Source organism: Danio aesculapii, chromosome 11, assembly GCF_903798145.1.
Source record: "Danio aesculapii chromosome 11, fDanAes4.1, whole genome shotgun sequence".
Taxonomy (NCBI): Eukaryota; Metazoa; Chordata; class Actinopteri; order Cypriniformes; family Danionidae; genus Danio; species Danio aesculapii.
The window spans coordinates 38,288,984-38,302,688 of NC_079445.1; the positions used below are offsets into that span (position 1 = coordinate 38,288,984).

Below are 13,705 nucleotides of genomic sequence, written 5' to 3' on the forward strand. Positions count from 1 at the left end.
ATTTGCACAGACTTAATAATTACGATGCAATTTTATTTATTGGTCAAAATGTGATAGAAAAAACTTGTTATATATAAATAATTTATAGGTATATTTTATACTTCTAAGTATATATTAGGGTGCCCCAAATTTCCTGGGACCTTAAGCGGCTGCTTACCTCGCTTACTGGTGAATATCTGACTGGTCCTTAAAATACATTTTATTTTCTTTATAGCAATATATATATATATATATATGCAGAATAATTAGTACGTCTCGACTGTGTTTATTATATTTAATTCAATGTACAAGAATCAGTGCGCATGTCACTGGGGGCGCTTTGTACAGATGCAGCCGGTGCGTTTGAAGTTTGCGGTTGCCAAGCGACGCCGAACGCCACAGCAAAAGAAACACGCTGCTTTATTTAATGTGAGGCTGCCCTCAAACAGGGTTTTCCGGAACCCGACCCGGATGACAGTCTTCATAAATGTCGCTATGAGCTTCATAAGATGACCGTGACACACAGCAAGCTGGTCTTAGGTGCGGTATTTCCATTTCTCAGATAAGCGAAGACCACAGCAACCGTCCTGATGGCATCAGAGTCTGTGAAGGTTGTCGTCAGATGTCGGCCTCTGAACAACAGAGAGAAGGCGATGAACTGTAAAATTGTGGTGTCCGTTGATAGCACTCACTGTCAGTGTTTCATTGAGAAACCTGGGGACACGGAGGAGCCCCCCAAACAATTCACATTTGACGGGACTTATTATATAAACCACTCCACTGAAGAGGTCTATAACGAGATCGCGTATCCTCTGGTGGAGGTAATATTGATGTTTTTTCTGTGTGTGTAGGATTTGGTATGACTGTTAGAGTCTCTGTAGGGACACTTAACTTTCCAGTGTGTGTGTGAATGCCAATAGATATGTGTTATCTGATACCTGTTATCCTTTATCTGAAACTGAACACCATAGAGTTAAAATCAGTCACGGAAGTAACCTACAGCCCTTCTTATAATTGATTATTTACTAGATGTGCTTGTAAGCTGGGCCCTTGAGACTCTATATTCAACACTGAGGGTCTATCTATCTATCTATCTATCTATCTATCTATCTATCTATCTATCTATCTATCTGTCTGTCTGTCTGTCTGTCTGTCTGTCTGTCTGTCTGTCTGTCTGTCTGTCTGTCTGTCTGTCTGTGTCGTTCTTTCATCAGCCTTATATTTTCAGTCTTTTGCATTATTATTCTACATTGTAAAAGCACTATACAAATAAAAGTGAATTGAATTATTATTTATTTTTTTACAAACAGGGTGTAACTGAAGGCTACAATGGGACCATTTTTGCTTATGGACAAACAGGCAGCGGTAAGTCGTTTACAATGCAGGGTGTACCAGATCCTCCTTCCCAGAGAGGAATCATCCCTAGAGCTTTTGAGCACATCTTTGAGACAATCCAGGTAACCAGTTTACATAACAAAAAGAGTTTATTTGTAAAAACAGATGACTGAATTTGTAATTATTTTCAGATATTATGTTTTTGTTGTGTATTTGAAGAGTACAATTGTTTTAGATTTCTGAAACATTCTAAAAACAGTTTATCTGTTTTTGCAAATGATTTTTTTTTGTTTTAGCATGCTGCTACCATGTTAGAAGTTGTTAACATGATTTAGCATATTGCTAGCATGTTTTGCCACATTTCTATCATGTTTTTGTTATACTTTCTCTAAAGAATCCTAAAATTGTCATGATTTCCACTTTTTTCAATATTGATAATAAAAAGAAATGTTTCTTGAACACAAAATCAGCTATTAAACTGATTTCTGTAGGATTGTTTGATATTAGGGATGCACGATACTGGAAAAAACTCAAGTGGTACTACTGATATTTTCTGATACACACTCACTGGCCACTTTATTATGTACACCTTACTAGTACTGGGTTAGACCCTCTTTTGCCTTCAGAACTGCCTTAATCCTTCATGGCATAGATTCAGCAAAATTCATCATGCAGTTGCTGCAAATTTGTCGCCTGCACATTCATGATGCGACTCTCTCATTCCACCACATTCCAAAGGTGTTCTATTGGATTGGGACCTAGTTTACTGGGCATGACTCATTGCCATGTTCAAGAAACCAGTCTTGATTTGCACTTCATGAAATGGCATGTTATCCTGCTGAAAGTAGCCATCAGAAGATGGGTACACTGTGGTCATAAAGTCATGGACATGGTCAGCAATGATACTCAGGTAGGCTGTGGAGTTGACACGATGCTCAATTTGTACTAATGGACCCAAAGTGCCAAGAAAATATCCCCACACCATTACAGCACCACTAGCAGCATGAACCGTTGATTCAAGGCAGGATGAATCCATACTTTTATGTTGTGGACGCCAAATTCGGACCCTCCGACCCAAATGTTGCAGCAGAAATTGAGAATCATCAGACCAGGCAACGTTTTTCCAATCTTCAATTGTGCGTTCAGAGATGCTCTTCTGCATACCTCAGTTGTAACGAGTGGTTATTTGAGTTACTGTTGCTTTTCTATCAGCTGAAACCAGTCTGGCCATTCTCCTCTGACCTCTGGTCATAAACAAGGCATTTACACCCACAGAACTGCCGCTCACTGGATATTTTCACTAATTCAGACCATTCTCTGTAAACCCTAGAGATGGTTGTGCGTGAAAATCCCAGTAGATCAGCAGTTTCTGAAATACTTAGACCAGCCCGTCTGGCACCATCAACCATGCCACGTTCAAAGTCGCTTAAGTCATCTTTTTTCCTCATTCTGATGCTCAGTTTGAACTGGAGCAGATCATCTTGACCATGTCTAAATGCCTAAATGCATTGCGTTGCTGCCATGTGATTGGCTGTTTAGAAATTTGCGGTGACAAGCAGTTGGACAGGTGTACCTAATAAAAAGGCCGGTGAGTGTCTATTGCGATATGAATACAATTTCACCCTTTGACTTCAATAGCTCAATTTGGAAATAATTCATTATTTTGCACTGATTTTGTCGGCAAGTATCTGCATAAAAATTAAAAAACATATTACAAAAATACAGAAATACAACAGAGCCGACACAAATGAAATGTACAGCAAATAGTTTTCTGTGGAGACTAACAGTATTCAGACACAGAAATTGAATAACCAAATGTAAAATGTCTTTGTCATTGTGTAAGTAATTATAAACAATTAATCTTTAAGATAAAAACATTAAAATGTCATGCCTAAAGGCTTTACTCACAAATGAAAACTTTCTGTCTGAGATTAAACTTTGCAATGATGAACTGTATGAACTGTAGTGTCTGATGCATTCGGCATTCCAGATCCTTCAATGTGATTTATTCCAGATTTGTACACTGTGCTATTGATGCTGAAATGAGATATACACCCCTACTAGTGGCACTAAGAACTGGACTAATGGCTGCTGAAAATTCTGCTTGTATCATGTGAATAAATTGCAATTTAAAATACATCACAACAGTTACCCTAATATGTAGTAATGTTTCAGAATATTATAGTTTTGTTGTATTTATAATCAACTAAATGCACTCTTGGTGATCACAAATCTTCAATAATCTGAACTTTTTTCCAAAGTGTGCAGAGAACACGAAATTCCTTGTAAGGGCCTCTTACCTGGAAATCTACAAAGAGGAAATCAGAGACCTTTTGGGAAAAGACATCAAACAGAAGATGGAAGTACGTCTCCACTGATCACACAGAGCTCATTGTGCCTTTGCTTACATGTACTGAATGTACCAATGCTGTCTGTGTTTAAGCTGAAGGAGCATCCTGAGCGTGGAGTATACGTGCGGGATCTGACCATGCAGACGGTGCACAGTGTTGGGGAATGTGAGCGGGTGATGGATCTGGGCTGGAGGAATCGTTCTGTGGGATACACACTCATGAACAAAGACTCATCTCGCTCACACTCCATATTCACCATTCACCTGGAGATCTGCAGTACAGGTTTGTGTCTAATGCAAGGTTATTTTAGTAATTAAAAACTGAAACGAAATCTTAATCTATTGGTAAAAAATCATTTTTGTTAACTGAAAAAAAAAAAGTTTTAAAAAAATCACAGGAAATGAAAAAATAAAACTAACTGAAACTAACAATAGTCATCGAAAAATTTACTGTAATAAAATAATAATTAGCAAAAATAAATAGATTCATCTTTATTTCTATAGCGCTTTTACAATGTAGATTGTGTCAAAGCAGCTTAACTTAGAAGTATTAGTAAATTGAAACTGTGTCAGCCCAGTTTTCAGAGTTGAAGTTCAGTTTATTTTAGTTCAGTGTGGCTACAGAAAATTTTTTGCTGCTCTGAAAGTTCCATTGAGCACAGCGGCCTCCATCATCTGTAAGTGTAAGATGTTTGGAACCACCAAGACTCTTCCTAGAGCTGGCCGGCCATCTAAGCTGAGTGATCGGGGTAGAAGGACCTTAGTCAGGGAGGTGATCAATAACCCGATGGTCACTCTGTCTGAGCTCTAGCGTTCTTCTGTGGAGAGAGGAGAACCTTACAGAACGACAACCATCTGTGCAGCAATCCACCAATCAGGCCTGTATGGTAGAGGGGCCAGATTTTGCCTGGAATTTGCCCAAAGGCATCTGAAGGACTCTCAGACCATAAGAAACAAAAAAATTCTCTGGTCTGATGAGACTAAAATTGAACTCTTTGGAGTGAATACCAAGTGTTACGTTTGGAGAAAACCAGGAACCGCTCATCACTAGACTAATACCATCCCTACAGTGAAGCATGGTGGTGACAGCATCATGCTGTGGGGATGTTTTTCAACTGCAGGAACTGGAAGACTGGTCAGGATAGAGGGAAAGATGAATACAGCAATGTACAGAGACATCCTGAATGAAAACCTGCCTCAGAGTGCTCTTGCCCTCAGACTGGGGCGACGGTTCATCTTCCAGCAAGACAATGACCCAAAGCACACCGCCAAAATATCAATGGAGTGGCTTCACAACAACTCAATGAATGTCCGTGAGTGGCCCAGCCAGAGCACAGACATAAATCCTATTGAACATCTCTGGAGAGATCTAAAAATGGCTGTACACCGTTGCTTCCCATCCAACCTGATAGAGCTTGAGAGGTACCGCAAAGAGGAATGGGCAAAAATTCCCAAAGACAGGTGTGCCAAGCTTGTGGCATCAAATTCAAAAAGACTTGAGGCTGTAATTGCTGCCAAAGGTGCATCAACAAAGTATTGAGCAAAGGCTGTGAATGCTTATGTACATGTGATTTTTCAGGTTTTTTTATTTTTTAAATTTGCAACAATTAAAAAAAAATTGACACTTTTTTCATATTGTCATTATGGGGTATTGTGTGTAGAATTTTGAGGAAATAAATGAATTTAATTCATTTTGGAATAAGGCTGTAACTTAAAAAAATTAGGAAAAAGTGAAGCGCTATGAATACTTTCCGGATGCACTGTAAGAGCTGTTTGGGATGTTTTCATCCACTCTGGGGTGATTTTAAGTTTTAATCACAAATTTCTATTTCTGCAACTGGAATGTGTTTGGGTGAAAAATCTTATTTTGACACATATTTTAGAAAAATGCTTTGAATTTTTTAAAAAAATTCAACAATACGCTCTGGGCAAATTTACTACCTCACAGTAAAAATTAAACCTTTTACCTTTTCCCAACAGGGAAAAACACCAACAATCAAAATGCATGATTATTTGGTGTCATGATTCTGCAATCAAAAAATGTCATTATAATAGAAGTTAATGGGGCAAAAACAGCCCCAAACATAACAAAAGGGTAATCAATTCAAACAGTACACAAGGGCTAAAAATGCTGAATGCGTCTATAATAACACTGGTCTAAAGTGCACATTTTTTCATCAATTCTGCATACATAATATAAATATATATATATATATATATATATATATATATATATATATATATATATATATATATATACTTAACATCTTTGTAATATTCAATTGAGCCTAGATGCTGCTGGTGAAGAACATCTGCGTGCTGGGAAGCTCAATCTGGTGGATCTTGCCGGTAGTGAGCGACAATCTAAAACAGGTGCTACTGGAGATCGTCTTCAAGAAGCCACCAAGATCAACTTGTCTCTTTCAGCCCTTGGCAATGTCATATCTGCTTTAGTGGACGGTCGGTCAAAGTACATCCCATACCGTGATTCTAAGCTTACCCGTTTGCTTCAGGACTCTCTGGGCGGAAATACTCGTACCCTTATGGTGGCTTGTCTGTCGCCTGCCGACAACAATTACGAGGAGAGCATAAGTACTCTACGTTACGCCAACCGTGCAAAGAGCATCCAAAATCGTCCTCGCATCAATGAGGATCCCAAAGATGCTCTCCTGCGTGAGTACCAGGAGGAGATCAAGAAGTTGCGGGCAGTAATCTCTGGGCAGTTGGGATCTGGCAACCTCAGCTGTAAGAAACACACCATGTGGTCATAACTGAATGTGTATGAATAGATAAAGAGCTCATTTTTTGTCTGTTATTAGCTTTTTTGGCAGGTCAGAAATCAGGAGACGCTCCAGCTGTTGTATCGCGACCCCAGAGCAACACGTCAGAGAGTGAAGCAGAGAAAGACAAGATAAAAGAGGTGTGTGAGATATTAAATCAATCAACAAATAACAAGATTTATTTATAATACCATGCCATAGTGTTAAAACTGCACTTGTGAAGATATGAAACTATCTACAAGTTGCTGCAAATTCAGGTCTTCTGTCAATACTTACTAGAATACTGCTAGAGTTAATTTGATACCATTTCTCATCCTATGTTGTTGGAATTTCTGGTACAGCTTTGCATTGGTTTTGTTACTATTTGTTTACTGTAAATCAAGCCCACTCATATTGTTTCTGGTGTTCCACTGTGATCGGTTTTGGGTCCTCTCCTTTTTTTTTATCTTTAACCAATTTGCATGATTTTTAGGAAATTTGGTACTCACTGTGATTGTTATGCTGATGACACCCAACTTTATCTGTCTTCTAAACCTTCTTCAACATTAACTCTTAATCTTGTTGAGTGCTTTGCAGAACTTTGCATAATTAAACAAAAATTTTTCTCAATGGCTTTGTCTAACCTGATTAAAAGTTTGGGTGACATCTTTGTTTAAGCTCATATCAATATCATTACTCGTTTTGTATTCTTCCATATCAGGAATATTAATTGCTTCTGTCTTGTCCTTTCGTTGTAGAGTACTGCTACTCGTGCATGCTGTCGTAACATCAATAATAGACTATTGTGATACTTTATTCTATAACTTCACTAACACTGGCTTCCACTTAAATTCTTTGTGAATTTGACAAGTTTACTTTAACTTCTAAAGCTCTCAACAAGTTGGCTCCTTCTTATATTTTAGACTTTCTTCATTTATATACTGCTTATATTTACACTACCTGACAAAAGTCTTGTCGTCGATCTCAGTTGTAAGAGCAACAAATAAGTTGACTTCTAGTAGATCATTTGGAAACGTGTCAGAAGGTAGATTTTCCCATGAATCATCTGTTGAGCTGCATCCCAATCATCACAAATACTGCAGAAGACCTATTGGAACCCACATGGACCCAAGATTCTCACAAAAATCAGTCAAGATCTGCAGAGTGGATGGCAACATCAACAGCCTGAGATATCAAGACTTTTGTGCTGCCCATTACATTACAAAGCACAGGAGAAGGCAAATTCCTCGGCAGGAAGCAGCAGCGCTCCTTCTCATACTTCAGCCTCCACATCAAAGCTCCTGAAAGCAAAGAAGGACAAGGTGCTTCAAGATTGGCCAGCCCAGTCACCAGACATGAACTTTATTGAGCATATCGGGGGTAAGATGAAGGAGGAGGCATTGAAGATGAATCCAAAGAATCTGATGAACTCTGGGAGTCCTGCAAGAACGCTTTCTTTGCCATTCCAGATGACTTTATTAATAAGTTATTTGAGTCATTGCAGAGATGTATGGATGCAGTCCTCCAAGCTCATGGGAGTCAGACACAATATTCGTTCTCTCTCCACTGCACCATGACTTTATATTCTATACTGTACATTATTTCTGTTAAGTGACAAGAATTCAGTCCTAATTAAAATAATTAAAAAGCAAGGCATGATCATATTTTATTTTAGTAAAATAAGCGTAATCTACAGGCCTTTGCCTTTCATATAAGCCACTTCTGATACCGAATTATCAACTAGAAGTCAAGTTATTATTTGCTGTTCTTAAAACTTGGTAAATATATATTATAAAATGTATATATATTCGTTGAAATTGATCCAAAGCACTCTAAAATATTTAAAAACAAGCCTAGCCATTTCCAAAAGCTAAAGAATAATAAAAATGTCCAACAAATAACTGGACCTCACATTTAAGAAGAAACTAGTTAAGAGTATGAGCCTGGCCACCCATAAAAAAGAACTTATCACTAGAGCAATGCAAAATGACACAACTTAAGATGATAAAACTTTTTTTTACTATACATAGTGCTTCTATTTACATGTTTAATTAATTGCATGGAAAAATTAAGCAAATGCGAAAATGGTCACATCTGGTATAGTCAGAATGTAAGATTTATTGCAACAATAAAGAACAGGTAGACGTTAAACTGCTAAAGGGGTTGATTCCAGACTTGGATGAAGTTTACACCTAAAAGGAGCTATTTTGAAGAATAGCTTGTGATTCCCTTGGAAACTGATCAAATGTGTACCATAAATTCAGTGTAAAGTTAACTACTTTTCTAAAGTTAACTAAGAATGTTAACTACAATGATAGAACAGATGTTTTGTTTTGAACAGATGTTGTATGTTTTGCAACAGACATCAATGTGTTATTCCTATCGGCATCTTGTATTGGTTGCAGCTCTTTTTTGTGTGTGAATTGAGCAGGATGGTGGGCTGTTTCTGTTTTTATCAATCTTCAGATGGAAAAAGAAATCATTTAGAAAATCTCTGCAACACTATAATTCCTTTGTGCTGTTATCATTATAGCACACAACTAGATTATAGTTATCAATCTTGTTGATGTGCCTTAATTAAGCCAAATGCATTGATGTAAATGTACATTTAGGAATACGAGAAGAAACTGGCGAGGCTGCAGGCAGAGTATGATGCCGAACAAGAGTCCAAAGTCAAACTCCAGGAGGACATCGCTGCTTTGAGAACATCATATGAGACCAGGCTCTCTTCTTTAGAAAGGTCCAGAGGTAGTCGAACACACACTACCGGTAATGTGGAAATTTGTTTTCCTTAGGTCTGTCTTTTGGTTCTCTATGTTATTAATCAGTTGGATCTTGTTCTTTTAAATCAGGTGGTGTTCATCTAGAACAACATAAAGAAGAGCCCATCACTGCATCTGTGGCTTCACAAGAACAGGCCAATATTGACCACAGTGAACCTGAGGTGCTTTGATTTTGCATTAGTAAATGTTTTTAAAATTTTTAAAAGTTTTTTTATTGTCAGATTTAATGTTGTTTAATGAGTTCACAAATATAAATGACCCATTTTTAGGAGAGACCATCTTCTGTTGATGCCATTGTCAAAGGAGCTGCCAGTGGAGAAAGTCCAGTTTTAGATTCGGTTGTAGTTGACATACCAGGTCAGCTGGACCAGAGGCATGCTTTAGAGAGGTGAGATGCTTAAATGGCCTTAAATTTGTGACTGAAAGAGCAGAAAGAAGGGATAAGATTAGATTTCTGCATGTTTTTGCTTTGTAAAATCATTGTGTAGGTATTTCATATGGCATACTATCACCCAATCAACTTGCACTTATGTCACTGTTTGTTAGTTGCTGTTGTGCTGGGTAAGACCCTATACTAAAGTAGGAGCTTAATAATTTCTCCCAAAAAGGAGTTTCTGTAAAGCATCCACAGTTCCAACAATGGGAATATGTCAAATCATTGTTCCCCCATTAAATTCCTCCAGACTAAAAGTGTTTTCGTGCTTTTAAATGCCATTTGGCTGCATGTTTTATAATGCAGTGACACTCATATAGCTTCAAACAGACCCATATTGAAATCATGGCAATAAATGCAAATGACATATAGGACATGCAAGGTCATACTTGGATCTCGCGTCTACAAAATATATGCCATACATGCAACAAATATTTTGAAATATTGCAAAAATTGATGATTCAAATATGTATAAATATATCCAAATATATTATTATAATACATAATAATAATCAGGGCGATGCGGTGGCGCAGTAGGTAGTGCTGTCGCCTCACAGCAAGACGGTCGCTGGTTCGAGCCTCGGCAGGGTCAGTTGGTGTTTCTGTGTGGAGTTTGCATTTACATTTAGTCATTTAGCAGACGCTTTTATCCAAAGTGACTTACAAATGAGGACAAGGAAGCTATTTACACAACTATAAGAGCAGCAGTGAACAAGTGCTATAGACAATGTTGCATGCGTCAGTTTCCTCCGGGTGCTTCAGCCTGATCTCACAAGAAAGGGTAAGTATTTTAGGTTTTGTCAGTTTAGTGGCTAATTTGTACAAGTTCAGTCGTATGAAATTGTACGATTTTAAAAAGGAGGCGTGGTAGCTAACCCCACCCATAAACCCAACCGTCATTGGGGGATGAGCAAATCGTACTAAAATGTACGAATTAGATTGTACGAATTCATACAAATTAGCCACTAAATCAAAAAGTTACGAATTGCCGTGAGATTGTGTCGGGTGCTCCGGTTTTCCCCCCAGTTCAAAGACATGCGGTACAGGTGAATTGGGTAGGCTAAATTGTTCATAGTGTATGAGTGTGAATGAATGTTTCCAAGAGATTGGTTGCAGCTGGAAGGGTATCCGCTGCATAAAACATATGCTGGATAAGTTGGCGGTTCATTCCACTGTGGCAACCCCAGATTAATAAAGGGACTAAGCCAAAAAGAAAATGAATGAATGAATAGTAATAATCATAATAATGTATCGTTATTATATATGAACACATATATAACATTATAGCTAATATATTTGAACATATTTACAAATGTTTATTTCCAACAGTTGAAAAAATAAGATTTTAAAAGGCCATTTTGCATATGCTGCATTTACGACATATGTGTATATAAATCCAGATATGAACCTGCATGTCATGCAAGTCATTTGCATTCAGTGCCATATATCAGATTCTGTGTGGGGAAGGTGAATAATTTATCTGGATAGCAAATATGGAGGGCTGAAATGCTGTCTCTGATATTTTATGTTGTCTGAAGGCTGCAGCAGCTGGAGCAGGAGTTTGTGGGTGGCGAGCAGGTGAGGAATGAGGAGCTCAAGCAGAGACACAAACAGCGAAAGACTTTGGCCGACCAGAGGAAAAAGCAGCTGATTGAAGCTCTGAACCAGAGCAGTGAAGATGGTGACAGTGTGCTGCTGAATGTATACGACTCCATTCAGGAGGAAGTCCATGCCAAGAGCAGACATCTGGAGAACACGCAGAAGAAGGTTTGAGCTTTCAATACTTCAGTATTACGTTTGACTGTTCCTTAACATGCTGCTGTTTAGGGGTGAGTGTAAGAGAAAAGGCAGCTAGTAGGAGCTATGCAAGTAAAACCTCAGTTAGAAGTGAGGGAAAAGAGGACACCTTACGACACCTTACAACCACCTTACATTGCCCTCGCAACCACACAAAACCATGGGAGAGTTAAACAGATAGTTCTCCCAAAAGAAGATATATTGAACAAAGCTGAAAACCTGTAACCATTGACACCCACCAAACAAAAACTATGGAAGTATGGAAATGGTTACAGGTTTCCAGCATTCTTCAAAATATCTTTTTTGTGTTCAGCAGGAGAAAGAATCTCATAAAGGTTGTAAACCATTTGAGCAGGGGTGCCCAAACTCAGTCCTAAAGGGCCGGTGTCCTGCAGATTTGTGCTCCAGCTTGCCTCAACACACCTGCAAGGACGTTTCTAGAAAGCCTAGAGAGCTTGATTAGCTAGCCCAGGAGTGTCTGATTGGGGTTGGAACTAAACTTTGCAAGACACCGGCTCTCCAGGACTGAGTTTGGGCACCCCTGCACTTGAGATTGATTAAACAGTGAGTAATATTCAGTTTTGGGTGAACTATCCCTTTAAACATTAAAATATAAAAATTTCAAGCTTTTAAAACTACCCGAAACATAAAATTCCTTTCATCTTCGAGATTTTAAAACTGCTTCAAGCCTTTTAAATTCAAGAGGAAAGTTTATTGTGAAAAACCTTAGATTTTTTAAATGATTTAAACTGGGTTTTAATTAATTAAATATTTTAGATATTGTATGGTTTAATCTTTGCTTCATGCAATGTTTTGAAATGATCATTTTGAAATCTATAACCTAAAAAAACAACATAAAACATAATTTTATTGTCCTTATTTCTAAATTTAAAATTAAATTTCTAGTTTTGCTGCAAGAATGTAATGTCCAACCATCTGTTTGCACAACGAACAGCTGAAAGCTGCCAAGCTGGAGATCAGAGACCTTCAGGCAGAGTTTGAGATGGAGAGAAATGATTATCTGGCCACCATCCGGCGTCTGGAGCGGGACGGCCAGCTCCTACAAGGAATTTTGGAGCGTATGGTGCCCCTGGTGCGCAGGGACTGCAACTACAGCAACCTGGATCGCCTGAGGAAGGAGGCGGTGTGGGATGAAGAGGGAGGAACCTGGAGACTACCGGATGTGCTGGTGCAGAAAACAACCTTACCAGCAGGTGAAGTTCTGGAAACTAAAATGATTAAAGATTACTGTTCAGTCATAACAATTCATTTTCATATATTATACTTTTATATAGCCTACTCATTTCTAGTGTGATCATAGAAGATATAAACAATTCCATGTTGAAGTGTTCCACTTCTTGCTCTACAGTGCCTCCTTCTGGTGTCATTGCTCCTGGCAGGCTTTCAGCACGCAGGAACTCTGCCTCAGATCTTGCTGACCCTTTTGTGGTATTTACACATGATAATATGACACCTGTTTATACTGTTATCACATACACTACAAATATACTAATACTAGATTAATATGCACATTTAGTGATGAAAATAAAATGTGCCCTTTTAGTTATTCATTCATACATTCATTTTCTTTTTGGCTTAGTCTCTTTATTAATCAGGGGTCACCACAGCAGAATGAACCGCCAATTCATCCAGCATATGTTTTACTCAACAGATGCCCTTCCAGCTGCCCCTTTCAGTTTTAATTTATTTTTAAAACAATCCTGTGCTACAGGAAAATTCTGTCATCATTTACTCCACCTGTTTCAAACCAAATGAACACTCAAAAAAAAACATTTAGAAGAATGTTGGAGACCTGTAACCATTGACATCAATAATAAGAAAAACAAATACTGTGGAAGTCAATGGTTACAGGTTTCCTCCAGTTTTTCTGAAAATAAATGAAAAACAGAACAAAAAACTGGTTTTGAACAAGTCAAGGGTGAATAAGTATGTAATCTGCCATCCAATACATACATATATATATATATATATATATATATATATATATATATATATATATATATATATATATATATATATATATGCATGAAATAAAAATGTATAATGTTAATTTTGCTCTTGTTTTGCTTTTAGTCTTAAGGTGAACAATTTAGTGCAAGTTAATCCACTGAGAAAAAGAGGTTTTGGTGATCTTTATTCAAAACATGACCATTTGCTTCTACTCTGGAATGGCAGTTTCTTCTCTGATGACTTCAGTTTGACGGCTTGGGCAAATTATGCTTAGCCACGCCCCTCCAACTATTAGTTT

At 37.9% G+C, this 13,705-nt stretch overlaps 1 protein-coding gene across 1 annotated transcript in view; it reads left to right on the top strand.

Moving 5' to 3' along the window:
• Positions 1-302: 302 nt before the first annotated feature.
• Positions 303-13,705, top strand: part of kif17 (kinesin family member 17) — a 15,911-nt gene continuing 2,508 nt past the window's right edge. Inside the window, exons 1-12 of the mRNA XM_056468263.1 lie at positions 303-800; positions 1,290-1,436; positions 3,576-3,677; positions 3,758-3,947; positions 5,957-6,409; positions 6,484-6,584; positions 9,036-9,192; positions 9,276-9,367; positions 9,476-9,594; positions 11,178-11,406; positions 12,392-12,650; positions 12,806-12,885. Coding sequence (XP_056324238.1) covers positions 570-800; positions 1,290-1,436; positions 3,576-3,677; positions 3,758-3,947; positions 5,957-6,409; positions 6,484-6,584; positions 9,036-9,192; positions 9,276-9,367; positions 9,476-9,594; positions 11,178-11,406; positions 12,392-12,650; positions 12,806-12,885 — 2,160 coding nt within the window. The 5' untranslated portion in view covers positions 303-569. The remainder of the gene's footprint in view (positions 801-1,289; positions 1,437-3,575; positions 3,678-3,757; positions 3,948-5,956; positions 6,410-6,483; positions 6,585-9,035; positions 9,193-9,275; positions 9,368-9,475; positions 9,595-11,177; positions 11,407-12,391; positions 12,651-12,805; positions 12,886-13,705) is intronic.